At 43.5% G+C, this 22,233-nt stretch overlaps 1 protein-coding gene and 1 long non-coding RNA gene across 3 annotated transcripts in view; one reads left to right on the forward strand and one right to left on the reverse strand.

Moving 5' to 3' along the window:
- Positions 1 to 1,386: 1,386 nt before the first annotated feature.
- On the reverse strand, positions 1,387 to 21,107 carry LOC133154626 (uncharacterized). The gene is made up of 4 exons (XR_009714500.1): positions 20,995 to 21,107; positions 11,662 to 11,778; positions 2,404 to 2,706; positions 1,387 to 2,001 (listed from the first exon to the last, which is right to left on the reverse strand). It is a non-coding gene; the product is annotated as an uncharacterized LOC133154626 (long non-coding RNA).
- LOC133154617 (collagen alpha-1(XXVII) chain B-like) overlaps positions 5,222 to 22,233 on the forward strand; it is a 31,972-nt gene continuing 14,960 nt past the window's right edge. Inside the window, exons 1-12 of one of the 2 annotated variants that reach the window (XM_061279459.1) lie at positions 5,222 to 5,542; positions 6,289 to 6,347; positions 7,221 to 8,446; positions 10,666 to 10,719; positions 12,883 to 12,936; positions 14,465 to 14,518; positions 14,691 to 14,744; positions 17,591 to 17,635; positions 18,875 to 18,928; positions 20,339 to 20,383; positions 21,051 to 21,104; positions 21,489 to 21,533. In XM_061279459.1, the coding sequence (XP_061135443.1) occupies positions 5,502 to 5,542; positions 6,289 to 6,347; positions 7,221 to 8,446; positions 10,666 to 10,719; positions 12,883 to 12,936; positions 14,465 to 14,518; positions 14,691 to 14,744; positions 17,591 to 17,635; positions 18,875 to 18,928; positions 20,339 to 20,383; positions 21,051 to 21,104; positions 21,489 to 21,533 (1,785 nt within the window). In that variant the 5' untranslated portion in view covers positions 5,222 to 5,501. The remainder of the gene's footprint in view (positions 5,543 to 6,288; positions 6,348 to 7,220; positions 8,447 to 10,665; positions 10,720 to 12,882; positions 12,937 to 14,464; positions 14,519 to 14,690; positions 14,745 to 17,590; positions 17,636 to 18,874; positions 18,929 to 20,338; positions 20,384 to 21,050; positions 21,105 to 21,488; positions 21,534 to 22,233) is intronic. The other variant, XM_061279460.1, reaches the window with a different exon arrangement.

Consider the following 22,233-nt stretch of genomic DNA (forward strand, 5'->3'; position numbering starts at 1 on the left):
TCAATATGGATTACTCATCATGGGTTTGATCCTCCGTGCAAATGTCAGCGCAACAATGCTTCTGACTTGGCAGCAGTTTGCGTCTCCCCGCCGCTCCACGGGGGTGTGAACGCTTGACAATAATGACCTATGCTTTCCCATTTATTAGAAGGAAACATCGTGACTACCACTTTCATAGAAATGACAAGTCGGACTCACACAGGCCAGCCCAGCCCAGCCCAGCCCAGCCCAGCAAAGGAAATGGGAGAATTGAGTCTCAGATGACTGACTGATGGCTCCAACAGACCAACAAATGTTGCTTTGAGTGTGCAGCTTCACACCCAATACAAAAAGAGTGCTAATGACCAAACACAGCCTGTTATATCTTCATCACCATTCATTCCAGACGTTCGGGAAACACGCCATCCAAGTATGACTGCCGCAGTCTACAGCTTGTTTTCAAATTAGTTTGACAATTTCATCAAAATGGAGAATTTCACCCCGGAAAGTTGAGTTCTTTTTTTAAGGTATATAGTATGCTGTTAGAAATTTTTAAATGATATATCATGAATTCAGGATGGGTGACTACTGATACCTGGTATCGGTACAGATACCAGCCTTATTTCACGGGATCGGTACTAATACCTGAATCGGCCGGCCTCTTGCGGCCACTTTACGAGCAGGAACTAAATTAGAAGAAGTTTTTTCGGGTAACGGTACTTAGTATCACTTCAAGTAGCTACTACTCAATAATTGAGTACTAGTATCCATCTTAAAAGTGATATCAAACATTGCTATCATAAATAAATCCATCATCCACGATTAGACTAACGTCACATTTTCCAATTTGACGTTTTTGTTGGACTCCACAAAGGCACGTCATTAGCGACAGTTAATCAACCATTCAAAGCAACTCAAATGCCCCATCTGGGTGCAGCAGCGCTTTTAAGCAAAACCCACCATTAAATCAAGTCATGGTGGACTGATGTTCAATTTCCTGTTGTAACGTACGCATGGAACGAGTAAACAGCACCGAGGGGCACGCTCTGATTGGAGCCAGCTGTTTCGGGGCTGCCATGCAATCACAAGGCCCCGAGACAGACAAAAGACGGCGTGTTTAGAAGACCGCAGTTTCCACGGATTCTTCTTCTCCTCCTAATTTCAGACGTGGACGAAAAAAAAGTGCAGACCTCCACCTAGGTGGAAAAAAACTTCAGCACCAGTGTTGCCATAGTTACGGTAGAAAAACAAGCTGAGTTACCCTGAAGATTTGATTTGAAAAGTAACTACCGTAATTTTCGGACTATAAGTCGCGTTTTTTTTTCATAGTTTGAGTGGGGGGGCGACTTATACTCAGGAGCGACTTATATACATATATATGTTTTTTTTTCACTCTTTTGGGCATTTTATGGCTGGTGCGACTTGTACTCCGGTGCGACTTATAGTCCGAAAATTACGGTAGTTCCTATTTGGCTGGAATCATGAATCAGTGTGACGTGTGGGGAGAAAACAAAACAATGGCACTGGTATTGAATATCTGTTTCGATTTTCTTCCCTGAAGACTTTTGGGTTGCAGTCAATGTTTTTTCACTTGGGTTCGACGGAAGCTGGCCCCCGTGGGCCAACATGAAAGAGATGTCAAGGCGAGGACCACCGAGATGATACGCATGAGACCGCAACCCCCCTCTAACACTGACGGCAGGAAACACATGCAAAGTACATTTTGGAACCTGCTCGTCAAATAGGGACACAATGAGTCCTGTTTTTGTGTTGTGCAGTTGAGGTCGAGCCACGTCGAAGGAAGGAATCACTTTCCAATGTATGCCGAGCAGCTGCGAGGCTAATTGAGTGTTTCACCAACAAACTAAAAATAATGCTATGGAAAAAATATAAAACTCAGAAGGCCATTTACCATGAGCAAGGCATCCAACTCGCTGACCCCTTGAATGTTTTTTTTCCAGGTGCACGGTCCCCCGTTTGTGTGCCCGATTACGCAAACACAATCCTGCTGCAGTAAAAGAACTATAAAAAAAAGAATCAAGGATGAGCAGTCGGGAAGTGTTCCTAATATTCTGCACATTTCTACTTTTCAAAAACAGATGTCAGTCTTCTGTGAACTGTTTTTCAAAATGACCGTAAACTGTTGCAACTTGCGAGTAGAGCCTGGGTTTCTAAACTTAACTGGCTCTGATCCGAAAATATTTGCAAGTCAAAGCAATTTTTTTTTTTTTTACATTCAAATGAATGCGAAGCGAAAGTAAGCTTTACGTTTTTTTTGGTATTGTATTGATTTCTACAGCTGCTGGGTTAAGTTGGATAGGTTCCAGGTACCAAATGCACAACCCGTCATTGTGTTCCAATGAAGTAAGGAAAAAAATAAAATCACTTGGGAAGCCACAAAATGAAAATACTATTTTCCAGTACCTCGACAGGCCCGTCGAGTATCTCTCTTGGGTCATGGGAGGCGTTGTTTGAAGGCGACAGGCTCGGTCGGTCCGCCTTCCTGGATCACAATGGGTGCACGGCGAAGCGAAGCGAGGGGAGGGGTGGGGCCGGGCCCTCGGCAGGATCCAGTTGCAGGCAGCTGAATCGACGCTCTGTTGGGTTTCCCCTCGGACGCTGGCTGTCACCGTAGGTCAATGAGGACTTTCTCCACGCGGAGGAATTTCACAGTACACGAGCGGGCCTGCAACACGTCTCTGTCACTGCGGCGAGAACAGACGTGTTCTGGAAAGAAAGTTGCCGTAAATACACCGTCCATACGTTGACACCTCGTGATGTCACTTTTGAAACGGTGGTGCGAGATGAATATGACACAAGTGGACCTGACCTCAAAGCGAGGGTTTATAGTATACGGATTTATCTGTCTGCTCGGTCGGGGTTACAAACGATGTGTCCGAGCCATGAGAAAAATATTGCTGAGGTGATTACGTTCCAAGTGGCTTGTACATAAAATCTCTCTCACATTTCGTATCTTCTGTCATTTGTCCTTTCACCCACCAGAGAGCACCCAACTGATTTTGGCTGCAATTAAGATCCTTTTTTTGTTATTAACAATTAAGGTTATTATAGTTCTCAAAATACCTACAACTAAAAGCAGAATTCTCTCTTCGCACGGCAAATAAATAAATTAGATTGGCCAAGTGACTCATTCATTTCAATTCACGAAGGTAATCCATTTTCAAGGTCTTGTTTTAAGGCTCAAGATGGACATTTTGGGGAAATTGTGGTTTTGTCGTGCAGGATGTAGAAGGTTTGGACAGAAAAAATACAGCTGCGGTCAGAATTGCTCTTAAACTCAACCACTAAGATTGCTCAGTGAAAGCCCAAATAACATATGGCAAATGCAATAATATGCGTTTGGCTCTTTAGGTCGCTTTCTGTCACGTTTTCAAACTGATTGGAAGGAATATGCACCAAAAAACAGATAGAAAAATAAATACCGTTTTTTTCCGTGTATAGTGCGCCCCCATGTATAGTACGCACCCCTAAAAATGGCATGTTGATGCTGGAAAAAAGCTTGTACCCATGTATAATACGCACCCAATTTTTATGAATTTTTTTAAAAAAAAAATTTAATTTTTTTTTTTTTTTTTTTTTTTAAGTCCCAAAGATCGTCACACACGTAGGGAGGCAATGGGTCCCATTTTTATAGTCTTTGGTATGGTCTTAACTAGGCTGGATGTCATTTTTTTTGTTGGCGTTGATTTCTCCGACTGCCCCTAAACGCACCACCGCGCTCCGTCCGCACACGGGAAAGAGGCGGCTCTGTATGGGAGAGACGTTGAAGAGGAATAAAAACACCCTTGGAAACCAAAACTTGCCCCTCGTCGTGACTCGGAGCCGCAACAAATGTTTCGGATTTGTGTAGGGTACATTGTGACAGACGGCAAACTAGCAGGTGATCGAGCGAGCGTCTGATACAAGAGCATTGCGGTCGTATGGAGCGTGTTTGAAGTGAACAGCAGAGACGAAAGGAACAAGGCAAAGTGTTGTGAAATCAAATATTACCTGTAATACGCATTTTGTTATTTGCTGATTGAAACTGCTAATTAAACTGTGAATTGAAACTAATAGGTGGAGAACTGAACTCTCGCTCTTTATATAGCTGACGTGTCTTGCGCAACCGTTCTGCGCATCTGTAATGGCGGCCTCCGTATGACGTCCGGTCCGCGATGGAGATTAAAAAACAAACAATATTTGACAATAACACACCATCAAGGATTGCACCATCGCATCAAACGATGTGTCGTCAATTATGAATTTTACTAAGTGTGTTGGGCAGGATGGCTGAATGCGATGCGCGATTGACAACAAACAAGAAGAAAGGTGAGTTTTATTTCGGGGGAGATTTGTCATGTCTCGTCCCCAGTTTTGCTATGTGTCTAGGTTGCCATAGTTTCTGTTCGTGTCACCCCGCTCTTCCTGTGTCACCTCAATCGATGTAACGTGTTTTGTATTTAAGTCCTGTCTGCCCCTCGCTCACCGTTGGATCATTGCATGTGTTACTGTCATTCTGTTCCTGTCTTTGGTAATGTCACCCTGTCTTTTTGTTCCACGACTTTGTCGGTCAGTCCTGTTGTTGGTTTTGTTGTACCATGACTTTCTTTAAAAAAAAAAAAAAAAAAAATTTAAAAAAAAAAAAATTAAAATTTTTTTTTTGTACCAATGTATAATACGCACCCCAGATTTTAGGACAATAAATTAGTAAAATATTGCGCACTATACACGGAAAAAAACGGTAAATAAAGTTTTTTAGAAGTAAAATTTTAGTAAACAACTTTTCCACTTTGCTTTGAATTTTCTTAAATAGCTATACACTGGCTGCCCTCCCTTGAAATAACATTTAGGAATCCCCTTTATTACATCAACAGTTCATCTCGTCCCCGGACAATTCGAATTTTCATTTATACACCCAACATGTGCATTTTTAAAAGGTCCTGCCATGTTGAAATGGCCCAAAGTCACTAATAAAGGACTTATTTCATTGAAACACTAATATTTAACTTCTCTTTAACTTGTTGGGGGTTCTTTCATTGTCACGATCCCCTAAATCCTTCCTGTAAAGCTCCACTCACGCATGCAAGAGGAGCCCCCCAGGAGGAGTTTGAGGGGGCTGCACACAGAGGGAGGGAGGGAGGGAGGGAGGGAGGGAGGACACACCTTCAAGTCCCTGCTGCAGCTCCACAGCACGACAGAGGGAGGCATCCCCCCCCCCCCTACACACACACACACACCCCTCCTTCTCTTCTCCCCCTCACTCACACAAGAAACTTTCATTTTCGGGAAGTCCGCACGCTCACAACACATATAGACAGAGACGCGCGCAATGCCGCGAGGGTTCGGGAAGACGCGTGCAGGTGGAAGGCAATGACAGACTGCGTTTGACTTGGAACCTTAAATCACTTTCTTATTTGAGAAAAAAAAGAACTTGGAAAATAGTTGCAACCCGGGATGGAAAGAGCGCCTCTTCCTCATCCGGACAGGAGAGAAGCCCCCCAAGAAAGAATGAAGTAACCGCTATGGACAATGCCCCGCAGTCCGAACTCAAAGGAGCCGGGGGGTGAGTCACCGTCTCGCTTTTGCATCTTATTTCTGCTCGCTTGACGAGATAAAAGCAAGCTAATTAACACACGGCCACCTCGATTCACTCATAGGATTGAAACAACTGCACAGAGTTTTCATCGTCCCCTTTTGGCAGCTCTACTGTGATTTGGTGTTCAAAAAAGATGTATGAGAGGAGGAGACAAGCCCTCCTCATCTCTCCTCCCACGCTAGTGCATCATCTTCTGTTTATTGGTTGCCCCCCCCCCTCTCCCCCCAAAAAGGGAGGAGAGATAGAGAGAAGAAAAAAAAAAAGCGTTGCAACATATGTATGCACTCATCAGTAGTGTACACTACTGTACAGACAGTGTGAGCCGAGTGCACACCCACTTATCTTTTTTGTTTTAATATCTAAGAGAGAGAGAGAGGAGGGAGGAGGATGGGGGGGGGGGAGGAGGAGTAGGGGGGGTCCTGAGTAATGTCAGTGGAGTGGTTTGACCGCCGGTTTACAGCAGCTCTCTGGGAAAAACCACAACCGTAATAAACTTCCTGTATTACAAGCGCCGTTAGCAAGCCACACACAACCACATTATGGAAATGGAAAAGCTTGAAAAAACAAATCATTTGTGTGAAGCCAGCACTCCCATTATCACCTCCGTAAAAGAGCATAGCAACTGTTGAGAATAATAAAAAAAGATGACTTTAGTATGAATGGATGGACGAAGGTTTTGTATTCAAATGTTGTTGTTTTTTTGTGTGTCCTAGGAGAGTCCTGATTCTTTGGACTATCCTCTGTTGTACCTGCTCTCTCACACTGGGCCAGAGTGAGTATTTCCTAAAAAGATCTCTTTTGACAAAGGCGATGGGTTGAAGTGAAATTTGCTAGTTGGCTGCTTTTAGCAGACGTTTTTGGTCGCTTTTGGGAAGGAAGCCTGAGGCAGTCCATCTTCAGTAAAGCTGTGAAAGTACATGAGATAAAAGAACACATTTATTTGAATATTAACAATTAAAATCTGTGCTTTGTTGGGAAGATGTTTTTTCTCTTTATGTATTTTTTAACGTGGGGCTGATTCTCGACCCCCCCCTCCCCCCTTCCACGTCCATTTATTTCTCCTCTGCTCAGCTCTGAATTTATTTTCGAAAGCAGCTTATCCCTTGCATTTTGTGGAGAGAAACCCCATGCATATTTGAGATCTTTATATAAGCCGGGAGTTTCGCCACCGCACGTACTGAGCGGATTAGCGTACAGTATCCAAGATGAGCTGATTGGCCCTGGATGATTTTCCGACCTCTTGAAGCTAAACACAGCGCCTTTGTTTGACAGCGCCACACCAGAGGCTGCACTTCTACGGAGGAGACGCTCCAATTTTTTTTTTTTTTTGTGAGAAACCTTTGAATACAGTACTGATCGATGCCTCAGTTTTGAAATGAAAATCCCATTTTCTGGCAGTTTAGACGTTAGGTTTGCTGAAGAACTAACATTATTCCCCCCACCCCAGTGTTTATATGAATGATATCTGAAATTCTTCCTTAAGTTGAACATCGAGATGCTGGAAATGTAACTTTTATAGTCTGAACAACACGGAATCATGTCGTATTCTGTGCACGCAACCTAAACAAACAAAAGTCCCCCCCCCCCTTGTGATGTTCCAGTGTAACGCTTGCGGTTGCTGACTTCTCCTCTGTATGTTTTGAAGACGTAGATATTCTGCAGCAGCTGGGTCTCTCTGGGCAAAGGTCAGGCGGGTCAACATCTTGGAGCGCTCCATCAGTCCCGAACGGAATCATCCCCTTCAAGTCTGGAGTTATTCTCACCCCGAGGGCACGCATCCAGGTGCCCTTGCGTAGCGTCCTCCCGGCTTCCTTCACCAGCGCCAACCTCTCCCTGATTCTCAGTCTGTCCGTCCACCGCATCAACAGCGCCTTTCTTTTCGCCGTTGTGTCCAAGAGAGGGAAAGTGCAACTCGGTGTGCAGTTCACACCGGGCCGGCTTCTTGTTTACGCGGGCCACAGGAACAGCGTGGCGTTCGACCATGACGTTCACGACGGCCGGTGGCACAGTCTGGCCTTGGAATTCCGAGGTCAGCGGGTGTCCCTGCACACCTCTTGCGGGAACAAAAGCCTCCATGGAGATTTTCAATCCAAAAAGAAGGAAAGGCTTACTCTGGAGGGCTCGTTTGTCCTGGGGAAAACCAACCACAACCCGGTGCCCTTTGAAGGCGCCATCTGCCAGTTCGATATCTACCCGTCAGCGGAGGCGGCTCGTCACTATTGCGATTACGTTAAGAAACACTGCAGAGAAGCCGACACCTATCGGCCTGTCTTCGCACCCCTGCTACCTCTCCTTTTCATCCATCCAAACACAAGTCATACAACAGCGCTGGCGTTATCCCCGGAACCTACTACCTCCTCAGCCGAGGGATCCGTTTTTGGCCCAAAAGATGATTTGCTAATTGGGAATGACGCATCCATGTCTTGGACTCCTGAACCCGCTGTTGCCGGCAGTCAAGTGGACCTTCCGGGGTTGGGGAACACCACGGAAACTGTGACCACGTCTCTCTGGACCAGTCCGACACCACCGACATGGGAATTACCTTTGCAAACCACCGCCGACACAAAGCAGAGAGAGGGCCAAGGATTGGAGGATGTACCGACCTCTACAGGACCATCGGAGACTAAACTTCAGACCGCAAGCGAATCCACACAGGCGTCCACCTTGAGATCCGACTTTCTCCAGCAATTATCCACCGATGCGCCTCCAAAAAATGATCCTCAAGTAAGCATCGTGCAGGATGTCCAAACCATGCCCGTTATTCCTGTCACTCCTGCAGCCGGAGATGACTTCCAAACATTCGACCTGGAACCGACCCTCGTCTCACTTTTGGCAGGACCACCTGGGCTTAAAGGAGAGCCAGGGCCTCCGGTGAGTGTGTAGACGATAAATCGGTTCTTTCCAACTTGCGTGCGAGAGTTCCTGGTACAGTTCTGTCAGCATTGTGTTTATTTTACAAACGATTATGATTAATTATACCATTTCATAACTCTTGGCCGCCGTACGCATATGGGCTAATCCCTAATACGATTTTGGTTCTCATTTGTACGGAAGGCTGAGCTCGTGGCTTCATTCCTGCTGACGTGGATATTAAATACGTCTCTAGGGTTTTAGGTTTTGTAAACCTGGAATCTCTGTGTTGATAAATCCAAATTAGAATGTCCGCTTTCCCTGACTTTAGCTTATTGTTCTTACATCAAAACTTGTCAAACCAGGGCGAATCTGTTTTTTAGCCATGATAGAAATAGGCAGTTTTAGAAACAGTCTATTACCTCAGCGGCCGGTGCTGAAGTCTCAGATTCTTCGGACTGACTGCTAGACAAAACCCCGATATTAGAAGAAAAGCACAATTAACCAGTTCCACTGAAAAATCCATACCAAGCCTGGATTCATTTTTAGCTAGCTTTAGCAGACTGAAAACATGGATTTAGTTTCCGGTGCTCATTTTGCTTTGGACTACAGACTAAATGGATATTATTTGGGCATACGTTTGATATTAAAAAGTGCTACTTAGCATATGGAGTTTAGATTAAAGATTAAATATGACTATTTTTGCTACTGACCTAGCTTTGCAGCGTTAGCATTTAGCTGCGTCAGCATGTTTCCCTTTGACATTGTTCACTGTCTTTCTGCAAAACACAAAATGCTTACACACATTTTCCATTGTCAAAGAGACCTTCTGTGCGCTAGCACATGTTTGACCCACAAAAAAAAAAAAGAAAGGTTTGAAATAAATCTTTCCTTCTGTGGCGGTGAAGGAAACCGCAGCTCTACGAGCCACTCAGACTATTTAAATGAGAGTCAAAGTCGCTGCCAATCACTTGGGTGGTGAAGGTCATCTTCCCGATGCTTCGCACGACTGTGTAACTCGCTGACGTCCGATTTTATGTCGTTTACACAGATCCCCATGGCAACTGTACAATTTGTCCCACAAAATTCCTTCCGCGGTGTCTATTTCACAAGTTGTAAATTTGACAAAGAAAATAATGTACATGTGTTATGTCAAGGCTGAGTTTCAACTGTTCCGCATGTTTTTTTTCCAGCAGTCTTAGCGAAGTCGTACCGCTACACTTTGATTTATTTTTCGTGTTTTTGATATCTTATCATCTTTCATCACAATCATGTCACGATAAGATTACCACGCGAATATGTCTCCCAGTGAGTGACGAAAACACAGAAATTGATTGATTGATGATAACTGACTTTGTAACTACGTACAACAGCCTCGCCTACTAGTGGTTGTGGTCTGCCTCACAGTTCTGAGGTCTTGGGTTCCAATATGGGCTCCGGCCTTCCAGTTAACAAGTTCTACCCCATGTTGACGTGTATTTTTTGTCTATGGTCCAGGTCACCATTTCTTCAGTCAATTTGGAAAGATTTTTTTAATTATTATTATTATATATTTTTTTATTGATTAGAATTCTTATCATTTTCATTATTTATTTTGATTAAAGTCGTCATTCACAATTCATTTCTTCCAAATTTACTGGCCTTTTTGACAAATCCCACGTATGCTGCGGGCTTTGGTTGAAATCCTACAATTTCCATAAAATCCCTCCCTCTTTTAAACAACACAACAAACCTTTCTGGTTTTATGCTAAGTGTATTTCATCGAGCACGACTTCCTGCTGTATTCTCCCGAGAACAAGCTTGTTCTTGTTATTGCTGGGGCCATAAGGAAAACTAGCCAACACTGCTAACTTGTCAAGCAAGCTCATGTTCCACAGATCCCTCATTAGTTTTGACCTTTGCGAGCCTTGCTAATCCATGTATGAAATTGTTTTAAAGCCGGCCAATGGCCTTCATTAAAGCGTGTAGCCTCACAAATTCTAGATGTCACAAGTGACTTTACTAGCTTGAGGAATATTGGCTCCGTAAGGGTCACTTGCACCCTAAATGAGACATTTTCTGGCCTGCCACTATTTCACCCAGCTGCAGTTTTACCTTCTGGTCCTTAACAGCATTTATAGAACTGGTCATAGCTGATGTGACATTCATTAAAAATAAGACGCAAATAGACCTGCTGTTGCACTATTTTACGAGGACCTTTACAGAGGAATTTACAATTAATCTGACATCATTCTTTCCAGGGCTTTCAAGGACTTCCAGGATTGCCAGGAAAGCAAGGGAAGCGGGGTCCACGGGTGAGTGAAGGGAAGGAACACTTTATCACGGAATGAAATATTCCACTCAAAATGCTTAACTGGGGTGTCAAACTTATTTTTTGTCACGGGCCATTCTGAATGTATATTGTAAAAACTCTTCAAATATTTTAAAAAGATAAAAGTAAAAATGAATTCTAGCAATATCACTATTTCTTTTTTTTTTTTTTTTACAAGTGAAGACAATTTGGAATTTTAGTAAAGACACAAAGTCGATGCACAATTTGACGTGGCGGGCCGTAGCTGGCCCCCGGGCCTCGAGTTTGACACACCGTGTCGCGTGGTCTTCATTTGTCTGGAGTATGCACTTCCGACATTGCGGAAGGATCTTCAAGGACAAATTCATTCAATTGTGCTGTGTGTGTGTATCACTTCCATGTGCCTTTACACACTCCCCTGTGATGTCGGGGCACACTGAGCAATTTCCTATGGCAAGGTCAAGTTGATCAATGAAGAACATTGTGTTTCAGTGTGGAATTTGTTGATACGAGAAATGTTGTTGTTGTTGTGGTTTGAGTCAAGATGCGGAAGCACACATGGCATCCAGAATCTGACATGGGCAGCAGCTGTCCACTCCCGACCAGCTAACTAACAAACGGAATGGCAAACAAGTGCAGGACTTGAAAGTCCTACTTGGAGTGTTGAGTGCGGGGGGTGTATGAATGAAGTCCACCTGCCCATGAAACTATCTTCTCAGTGGACCCCAATCCCTTTCAGCAACAGAGAGTCTTTGTCTCCATCATATTAAAAGCCTTTTAAGACCCCGTCTGGAGATCAGCAGGTCTTTGCAGTTGCAACTACTCTGAGGTTCATTCATCAGGTCGTGACTATGGTGTCCATGTGTTTTAAGGCCAGAGGAAAACAGGTGCGAGTGTGTCTGTTGTGCACTAATGCTCCATCACAAACACAAAGTCACGTCGTTACCTTTAGGCACGTCTGTCCAACGCAAGCTTGGCGTTTTGTCATCACAAGAGCCCGGCTGCTCATATCTCCGTTTCTCTTGCTCCTTATCTGCTAATGATGATTTCCATCCGTTGTAATCTGGAGCATAAAAAAAGGGGAATTTACTGAAACAGAAAAGAAGAAGAAAATCTGTGGATGAGCTTCTGTTAAGTGTCTCCATATGTCCAGCGCCTGCAAGGGGGAAGAAGGGTTTGGGCTTTCCTTCTTTTTTTTTTTTTTTTTTTTGAGTGGGGGGAAAAGAGGCAAGGCAGGAGGTTCTTTTGGAGTTCTTTGACACAAGCTGACAAGTGAAGTTAGATAAAAAACAGAGATGTGGAAAGGATCACCCAGGTGGAATCCGATCCTTTTCTTTTACCTCCAGTGCGGAGCGCATCGTAAACGCTCAAAGAAGTCAAAGAACGGGCAGAAGATACAGCGGCTTCCGGTTGGGATATATTTGAATGAGTAGGATTTTGCCTCGTCAGCGCTTTTCGAACACTAGGGATCCATTATGGTGCTTTATTTTTCCAAGAGGCCCCCCTCTGTAGTTTGCATCAATTTACGATCCCATCAACGATAAAAATGTATTTTCATTTCTGCCCACCTGGTTTGACTCGCTTTCGGCAAAATATTTGGATTCGCTCAAAGAATTATAATCGAGCAGGTTTTAAATCACATGTCTATACTTTGCCACTGGAGGGGGGGGGCATATAATGTGATGGATGAGTGGCCTTCACATCACGGGACCCCCGTTTAAGCAGTGGAAAAGTGCAGGGGGAAGGAAAATAACCGACATTACGCCAGGAGAGACATGAGGGAGACATATGAGGGCTCGCAGAACACCCGGACGTAAACTCCAGGACCCGGTCGCCGTGCCTCGGACCCCAGACAGTCGCCGGAAAAGGAAGAATACATCTACACGTGTTAGCGCTCGTATAGTGGAACTTTAAGGGCCATTCTGGGATAGTGGACGACTTGTGATTTATTCTAAAATTTAGATATTTAGAATCTAAATATTTTTCCCGTAGGAAATAATGGAAAGAATAATAGAAATAGGCAGTCGTCTTCATAAAAGCTTTATTAACTGTACAGGTAACGTATTATGGCAATTGGAAAAAATCTTTGGAGACTTCTATTTATCTCAGAATGTGTTTAATGTTGGAAACGTATCAACTTATAAACGTATGGTTACTTTGCTTTCAGGGTCCTGTCGGCCCACATGGAAACCCGGGTTTATCCGGACCACCTGGAAGGAAGGTATGGCATTGAGAAGTCTACCTTTTTGTTTTATTTTGGGATACACTTTTTGGTTTCATCACAACATTTTCATTTTTACGATTACAAATATGGCCATTGTGTGAGGACAGCTTGTTGACAATCAACCCAAGATCAGAAAAGACTCCAACCCAAATTGCAGGGGACTCCAACTTCTACCCTGGGGAACCTCATTCCAGCCATTACCAGCGACTCATGCATATTGTCACAAAATAATCATTTTATATTCCCCAAGCTGATGACGTGCCCCTTTTAATTGCTACGTATATTCGCCCGGCTAACGAATGTCATACTCTGACTAAAATGAGACAAAAGTAAAAATCGATCAAGCGTATCCATCCCAACTGATGACTTCCTAACTTTAAGTGACAAAAATCTGACTCGAATTAGTTTGGAAATGTGCAAAACAAAGCCCTTCATCATTCTCTGCAATGCTCTTGGCAGATATGAAACAAAACCATGCGGAAGATGTAGTTACTGAGTACATATTGAGTCCACTTACTCTCACTGGGGTCAAATCTTCCAGACTGAACAAGTCTTCTGACCTCCTCAAAAGTCTCTCGTTCCCTTTCGAGCGGTTTCAAGTGCGGCCAGACTCATTTACAACTGCTTGACATCAGCATGTGTTCCAGCTTTGATTTGTTTAGCGAGCAGCTTGCTAGGAATAATATGTCAAGATGATGTCACTTGCGTATGTGATACTTTCCTGGAATGAGAGGTGTTTCTATGTCAGGTATTAAAGCGCGGCGGTTTTCCACGGCATATGCCACCGTAGTCATCAACGCATGCCATCACGTCATAACTCAACCAGCAAAAAGTAGATTGTGAGGTTTGTTTTGCCTCTGTTATCTGATCTGGCTGTAATGATGATAAATTGCAACAAAACCATGTTCACTCACCGACTCACTACGGTGAACTGTCTGACCGTTGTATTCGACACCAAGACCAAAATTGAGATGAGGGTATCATTGAAAGAAGTCACCGCGTTTGGTGTTGAAATCGTTACATGATCGATTGGGAATTAAACAAAAACAGGCCCAAGATGTATGAACAGTATGTTTCTCTGTGCTGGAGATTTGCTCCTCGTATTTTGAAACAATCCACCTGGAGAAAATTCCCACCGACCGACGTCTCATGGCCAAATCTTGGTTGATACAACGATACGGCGTCGGTGTCAACTTGTTCCACCTGGTTGGAAACGTACTCCGAGCCGGCGATGTTCGTTTTCTTTCCCCAACGGATCTCTCGCAGTAAAAATGTGCACGCTGACCCAGAATGCACCCACTGAGTGGTCCCACTGCCCGAAAAGGGAGAAGAATGTTCCGCAGTCACTCCTCGGTGTAAACCGAGTTACTGGAGGGCATAAATGGCCCGCGAGATTGTGTAAATACACGAGGCAACAAGAAGGATGATCTCATTACTTGCTGATAGTGCGAATGTAAACAAAATGTTTCGGGGGCCCTTTGGCGTGTAGTGCAACGTCTAAAACAAATCAATGCTTCTCTTCCAGGGAGAAAAAGGTGATCCTGGACTGTCTCTTGGTCAAGCCCCGGAAGGACAAAAAGTACGTCGCGCCTCAGTGACACCAAAATCCATCCGTCCATTATCAGGGTCGCAGATGGCTGAGCGAGTTTACTTAAAGCACAAGTTCAGGCAGACATTCTTTAGCCTCTGCAACGAACGACTGATATTACTGCCGCTGACTTAGAACGTGTGACCCGGTTTTGTTTTTGCAGGGAGAGCCTGGTGTCAAAGGCCATGCTGGACCCCCCGGTCAGTGCGGGCGAAAGGTAGGCCCCATCTGTTCTATCTCAATCTGTTTACGTTTGCGCGTGAACTTGAGTCGAGCAGGAAGGCATCTGTCATATGTTACAGGCCCATATGTGCCATATTTTGTCTTTTAAGCAGACATCGGAATATCAAGTCTCCTCCTCCTCCCTGCCCTGATCTGGAATGACAATTTGAGAGCCAAAAAGTGGATGTTAGCCCATTGCCTGGAAAGCTACGCAGGCATCCAGCAGCACACCTGTGTTCTGGATTCACTGTAGTTTGAACATCTGCAAGTCAGATTCCGAGCTCGCAGAGTGAAGCTCGTGTTATGGACGCTCAAGTGACAATAGCACCCGCTCAACTAAAAAAATTCTCAGTCTATTTTTTTGCGAGTTTGCCCCGTCGCGTCAATAGTGACAATGACGAGCAGCCGAGTCTTCTGCTCAAGACCTTGTGCTTTGCATTTCGGTCCTTGGCCCTAAACTTTGGTATTTTCTGGAATCGCACAGCCAGAGTGATTTCCAAGGCGAACCGCTCCCCCAGGTTATCCATTGAGTTGTTTCCCAAACGGACAGCAAAGGAAGTTGTAAACGCGGACACCTGCTCTCAAGCACTTGCATATTTGCGGTCGGTCCTCTTGGCTCAATTCGCATCGAAGCAGTGTCCATTTGACTTCATAACCAAAACAAAAAGGCACTCAACAAATGCATTGCCAAATCACATTAGCCTTGTTTAGCTAGCAAGATGACCCCCAGATCCAATGCAGTGGTCAACACAAAGTCCTTTGCCTTGAAACCCCGAGAGTCCGACATTAGTTGGCTCCAGGTGGAATATTATTAATAGTAAAATGAATAATAATATATTATTCAAGACTTTCCACAGATGTTTTTGATGTCGATTCTTCGAAACAGCAAAAAAGAAAAAAAAGGGCCAAAGTTGTTGACATTCATCTGGCAGTGTCGGCTTTTCCTCGGAGGAACCCACCCTAAATTTACTTACTCGTGGAGCAAGAGTATACGTATCTCCTGGGATCTACAGTCAAAGGGAAAACGTTGCTTTCATGTGGCATTACGGTTTCACAACTGATTAGAGTCAAGTTGCAAGAAAGCAGCAAAAATTCCTTATCAATCAACTCAAAGGTCAGGTGAGGGGGTCAGCGGAAAAAAAGCTCACGTGACAGGAATCCTACAAGTATGTACGTGTTATGCAATCAAATAATGCCGAGATCTTCTTTCCTCATGAGTCATAGAACATGTAGTCATGGGAAAACGCTGATCTGCTTCCTGATGGTTTATGGTCATCTCTCGCTGGGCGTTGTCTTGACAGTCTGGCTCAAGTTGGGACACATCTGGGTTAAACCTTTTCACATGTTCATACTGCAACTCTGAATGGCAAAAGCGAAAGCCATGCAATCACCTTGGCTCATCTCAAGAGCATCAGGCACCTCTTTGCGCACAGCTGCACTCCACTAACTCCTTTACAAATCATCTGGGTCATATTCCCGCACCCGGGAGCCAGAAACCAAAAATCAAGCCGACTCAGCGCTTTTGATTCAAACGTCGCCTGCCTCTCAGATGGTTCATTTGCCACTCTCCTCCATATGTGCCATTATGCAATACAATAACATACAATACAATAAGCCCGTCCATCCATTTTCTATGATGTTGAATTTTTCGCCGATTATGATTTGTATTACTTTTGTATCTCTTTGGTCAGCTGGCTGTCCCAGCGCCAGAGAAAGCCCCTCAGTCTCTTCGGAGAATGTGAAGGTTGCCAAGGAGACGGTCAGCGCTGTAAAGCGACACTTGAGTCGAGTTTTCGCAGTTCTGGGCTGCTGTAATTTTTCCTTCTCTTGCCAGCTATGACGATTTTGGACCACTGGAAAAGAAGCTCTTACGCGTTCTTGGTGGTGAAATGTAATTTGCTGAGTAGTGGGATCTTCACCGAGCGGGAATTTGTTCTGTATTTTTTCATGGGAAATATTTTGAATGTCTGCCGGACAAACTGTGTTGTTGTGGCTTTGTTGTGTGGTCTGAAGACTCATTAAAAGGACCAACAAAGCTCTTTTTAGACTTCTTCTTCTATGTGGACTAAAGTCTGCTGACTAATCGGGATTGCGGTTGTTTAGCCGTCTTTCAGTCTTCCCTTGATTTTTTGGGCCACTTATTGCTAATTTGAAGCACATTGCAAAAAAATAAATAAAACATGCCTGTCAAATCCTTGATTGTGAATTAGAATAAAGCGTGTGAAGGCTTTGGATAGTCGCTAATCTTTTTTTTTTTTTTGGCTGTCAACATCGTTACTTGATCGTTATCATCGTTTCAGTTTTTGATTATTTGTTAGGAATGAGCTCACTTGTTTGGAACAGACTGTAACTTAATGGTGTCTTGAAGCAAATGTTAGCAAAGTAGACGGACGGCACTACTGTTGAATCGGTGTAACGAAGAACATGACATCAGCTTTTTGGTCCAGAGGCCAAAACTGAATCGGAATTTTTACAAGTGGCCAAACATCGGTAAACAATTTAGAATTTAAACGATGCAAAATGTTTTGGTCTCATTCTGGTTCTCCTCAATGTGGTTTGACTGTTAAAAATTCAACGATTCTTCAACGATTTCCGACTTTTCTGGTACGACGTTTGAACTGATCATGATGGGACTTGCTTTGGTTTCCAAGGCAGTCCGAGCTCGAGACTGGCTGACTGAGCCAAGTTTTAAAGCCGTATCAGTGCATATTTTATTGTCAGTACTCTGCTTCATTTATCAGGGATTAGCAACATGAGGGAATTCCAAAGAGCATAGGTCACGCACATATCGTTGGACTCAATTTCTCACCAAATTCTAACTGGTTGTTTTTTGGTCAACAGGGACAAAGAGGGCATCCTGGTCCTGCTGGTCTGCCCGGGGAACCTGTGAGTACTTTTTAAAATCTGAACTGACCCTATCTGCCAAATGTGCGCTAACTTTTGTTTGTTTTGGCGCTTTTGTGCAAATTTTGCAATATGAACAACCCCCCTAAAAAAGCATAAAACACAAGGTGGCACCAGTGTCACATTAGGAACCATTTTTGAAATATCAGAAAGAAAAATGAGAGGATTATCATTCAGGATAACTCATAGCGACATCCGATAATGTGGAATCGGGATGTCTTATCGAGTATTTATAGTTCCAAAACAGGATGCGAGGGGGGCGGGGGGGGGATATTAACCTCGAAACATCAGCTATCGGTTGTTCAGGAATCTTGGCGGAAAAGAGAGACGTCGCTGGCAAGCGCACAAGTGGGCTAACAGCTTTGGACACTCCAGGCTATTTGCTGCACTCCCACACTTCCAAATCTTGGGCGCGCTCCTTGCTAATTAACTTTGGATGCACGTTTGTTTGTTTGTTTGTTTGTTTATTCTTCTATTTATCCCATTGATTGATTTAATCATGTGTTCTGTAGGTTTTACAGTTTACGTGCTAGTTCTCAAATTTAGCGCTGATGTTGTGCCTTTCAATCCCTTTCAAGCGGACACCAGCCATCACAAGTGGCGTATTTTTGCGTAAAATAAATTCTGAATGGATTTTCGACTCTACTGACTACCAATCGTAGCATTCCTTAGTTTTATTGCAGCTTCTTTAACAATGAATGGTGGTCGACCGCTGGTTGATTGGTACTCGTCCCACAAATACGTTTATTGTTTTTAAAACTATAATAAATGAACATTTTGCTTGTTTTATTGGAACAATTTATTTTCTTCTCACTCCACTTGTGGTCTTTTAATAAGAAAGCGTTTAGAACTTAGTAGTAAACCGTAATCTTTGGAATTTACAAACTTTGTTTTGGAGAATTGGGCTAATTTACGATGTATAGTTATAGTCATGTTTTAGTCGTAAATAATTTGGCTGTAGCACAGATGATTTGCACATTAGCAACGCATCTAGCTGACATTGCTGCATGTTTGAACGTGTCAGAGTAGCATGGAAAATGATGTCATCACAAACAAATACAAACAAATCATGCAAGGGAGGGAGATACAAAAGCATCGCCTCATGTTTGATATCATCAGTGTCTATCCTCTCTGAATGGAGACACCAACTCAAAACACATGTGCATTGCTACACTTGCACCTCTTTTGTGCTGATCTGTGTTTCGTTGCTTCTCTCCCAAGGGCAAACGGGAAGCGGACGGAAGTCCCGGGGTCAAAGGTTATCCTGGCAGGCAGGTGCAGTAAATCTAGTCTTGCAGGGTTGGTTGAGCACGGCCACACACGCAGAAATCATTCATGTGGATTTAAATTACAGGACGTTTGAAATTTTTCCATTTTAATTCAAATTAAATGTACTTTTCATTTAAGCTTTTCATTTTTATTTTTTTTTCATTTGAAGTTTAATTGGTCTTTATATTATTATTTTTTTATTTTAATTATTTTTTTATTTATATATTTTTTATTCCTTCAAAATATCATCATAAAACAACCCCAATAAACTGGTAGGGGGACATTTCAAGTCACATGACCAAAATAGAAATAATGGAGAAAAAGAATGCTTTTTTTTTTTTTTGGCATGAGCGAATGGCAGAAAAAGCCAAATGATTCAAAAGTAGCTGAGATGCCCATCTGTCTAATGAGGAATTTGAAAGTCTCCAGGTCACAGAGTCCAGACTGAGCCAAAAGTCAAAGATGTTTAACTGCGCCTGGCCTGTTCAACTTGACTTAACCTCCAAACCAGACGAGCGTTTCTCCCATCTGTATGTTTAACGTAGTATCCCGGAGTTCACGCATCGGTCTCGCCATTTGCCTCCCGAAGAGCACTTATGAGGTCTTGACGCCTACGGGCGCTTGCTTACCCTACGCTGACGGATGAGCTTTTAGCACCCCCTACCACGCGCAGGCTGGGAAGTGTCCAAGTCTCGCACACGGGCGGATGAACTTTATCGTCGCGCCGCTTCCTTCACTGGAATCGAGTCGAATGAGAACGCAGCTGAACGTTGGCCAAAATACTCAAACAATTTCATCAAGCTGCTTCATGTATCCCAACGGATTTATAGTCTGCCACATCTGTAAGATATTTTTATGTGGCGAATACAGGTCACATGCACATGCCTATAAGTACTTGAGGTCATAACATGCCAGAGAAAGTATCATAGCTTCTCCGGGTTTGACACATTTATGACAAAACTGTCAGAAACAGTCCATTCCCTAAAGACCAATCACGAGTGCGTGCTACAGTAGCAGCTTTGACCAAGTGTCTTTCTAGAGAACCATCGAGTCTACCATGATGAATTTACAAGTTGCAATACAGAGTTTCCCCATCGCTCGGGCCTTTTGTTTGAAAAAGTTTTTTTTGGTTTATACGGTCAAAGTACGTTCAAGAGTAATCGCAAATCCATATTTGCCGGTCCATGCGAGTTCACAGGATAAGACAGACAAAGACTAAGCCCTTTTTATGGGAGAAACACAAATGATGAAAATGTCAAAAAAAATCTCGTTAAAAGTGCTAACATCCGCAGAAATATCTTTTCAGCAAATTCTCAGGAAATCAGGTGGAATACATTTTGCTTTTTGTCATTTGATGATCAATGTCGCTGATTGCAACCACAAACACACATTCTTTACATTTTCTTTTACTTTCAGGGTTTACCTGGGCCGATAGGTAATGTGGGACCAAAGGGAGTCAAGGTGAGTTAAACGTCACCATCAATTATATTAGATGACCATTCTTATCATTTTCTCCGGAAGCGTGGAACTGCATTATATCAAAATGTTTGGAAATGAAATAAAGTTGTCTGCAGTGCATGATTTATGCTCTTAACAAAATGGCCAAGACTTTAGCATTTAGCCTCGAGGTACATTCACCCGTATTTGCAAATATGTTTGAACATTTTTGCAAATACATTCAAACATACTTGCCAGTCCAAATGTTTACTCAACATCGGCAGTTGCATGCTTTCTTCATTTTCAAATACATTGCATGGTTGTGCCAGGATGGATTTGAATCCGAGGGTTCTTCAATTTTACCCCAGGAATGACCTCTGTCAATCTGACGTTAGCCCTTTATCGTTAGACTGGATATTTCAGATTTGGCATTTTTATCGTGTGAGGTCCTTGTAATATTTGTTTCTCCTCTGAGCAGGTTTGGCAACAAGGTCTTCCGAGATTCTTGATGCCAGGGTATGTGCCCTTGGACTACATCGTGGAAGCCAGCACCATGCAGTCCATGGGCATATACACTGGCCTCAAGACCTGGCACCTCGTGAACATCGTCCGAAATTCACAGCTAGATGCCTTACCTTACTTGGATGCATGTTGGCTCCCTTCATCCACCTTCATCTGTTCATCTCTTCAGGGGCACATCGGCACCCCCGGGCTCTTTGGCCTTCCCGGTCCTGATGGCGAGAGAGTGAGTGTCAGTGGTGTTGCTCGAAATGAGCCAAGTGATCCAATTCACACATTTCCAATTCACTCGATTGTTCCGACGGTGGAAATTAGCACTGGTGAAAAATTAGATTGAGTGTGATCGCACATTGACACCGTACTTAAATATGAAAAGAAAAAACGACTTACAAATGCTGAAATTCAATTGCCAATTTAAATGAAAAAATACAGAATTTTGTAAATGATTAAATGCACTATATTTAAAAATGAAATACAACTGAACTGTACAGGATTGAAAAAAGAAAAGTTAGCATATGCCCACTTAGAACGTTAAATTGTGTGATACTTTCATGCACCACTAGAGGGAGCCCCTTTTTCTCACGTGTTTGTTTGGTTGGCTGTTTTTCAGGGAATTCCAGGTGTACATGGGAAGAAGGGCGAGATGGGTAGGCCGGTAAAGTTTTCTCTCAACACACTTTTCATTATCCTCATTTACAGCCCCTCATTTTTCATAAGCTCGTCAACATCCCGCCAAAACAATAAGCGTCGCTTTCATCAAGAGACTAAAAATGCGAATCTGTTGTATTGTTTCGTTTTTAAATTGAAGTTCAAACGTGCTTTTCCCGTAGTTTTAAGATACTTAAGGAAAGGCAGCACGCCGTGCTTGGTGTTCATTAGCGTACTTTGCTAATACAAAGTGTCAGTTGTGGTTTTGGCTCTACGACACAACGAGCCACACAGCAGGCAAAGTCTCCCGTCAATGGCGCCTGGAAGTCAGCCTTCCATCCGCGAGCTCTTACATGGAAAACGGTGATACCGCTCACAAACGCTCGCGTCAACGTGATGGGTCCCGGCGGACGAGTCAGGCCGTACGTTACGACATGAACAAGACGGCCAAAAGCAGGCCTCATCGTAGCCTTGCCATGACTTATTTCTCTCTCAGTGAGCTCATTGGCTTTGCGTAACGCACTTTGGTTTTTTTTCTCCGAGTCAGCAGAAATGAATGGCCTGCACGTAAGAGGCAAGCGTTTACATTTGTAGGGTAGATGTGCCATTGTAAAACAATCAAAGTTGTTTTACACTCGAATCTCTGTTAGAAATTAAATTAATGCGCAAATAATAAACAGGCTGGCGTTTCTTAGACGAATCCTCTT

The sequence above is a fragment of the Syngnathus typhle genome, linkage group LG5 (genome assembly GCF_033458585.1).
Source record: "Syngnathus typhle isolate RoL2023-S1 ecotype Sweden linkage group LG5, RoL_Styp_1.0, whole genome shotgun sequence".
Lineage (NCBI taxonomy): Eukaryota > Metazoa > Chordata > Actinopteri > Syngnathiformes > Syngnathidae > Syngnathus > Syngnathus typhle.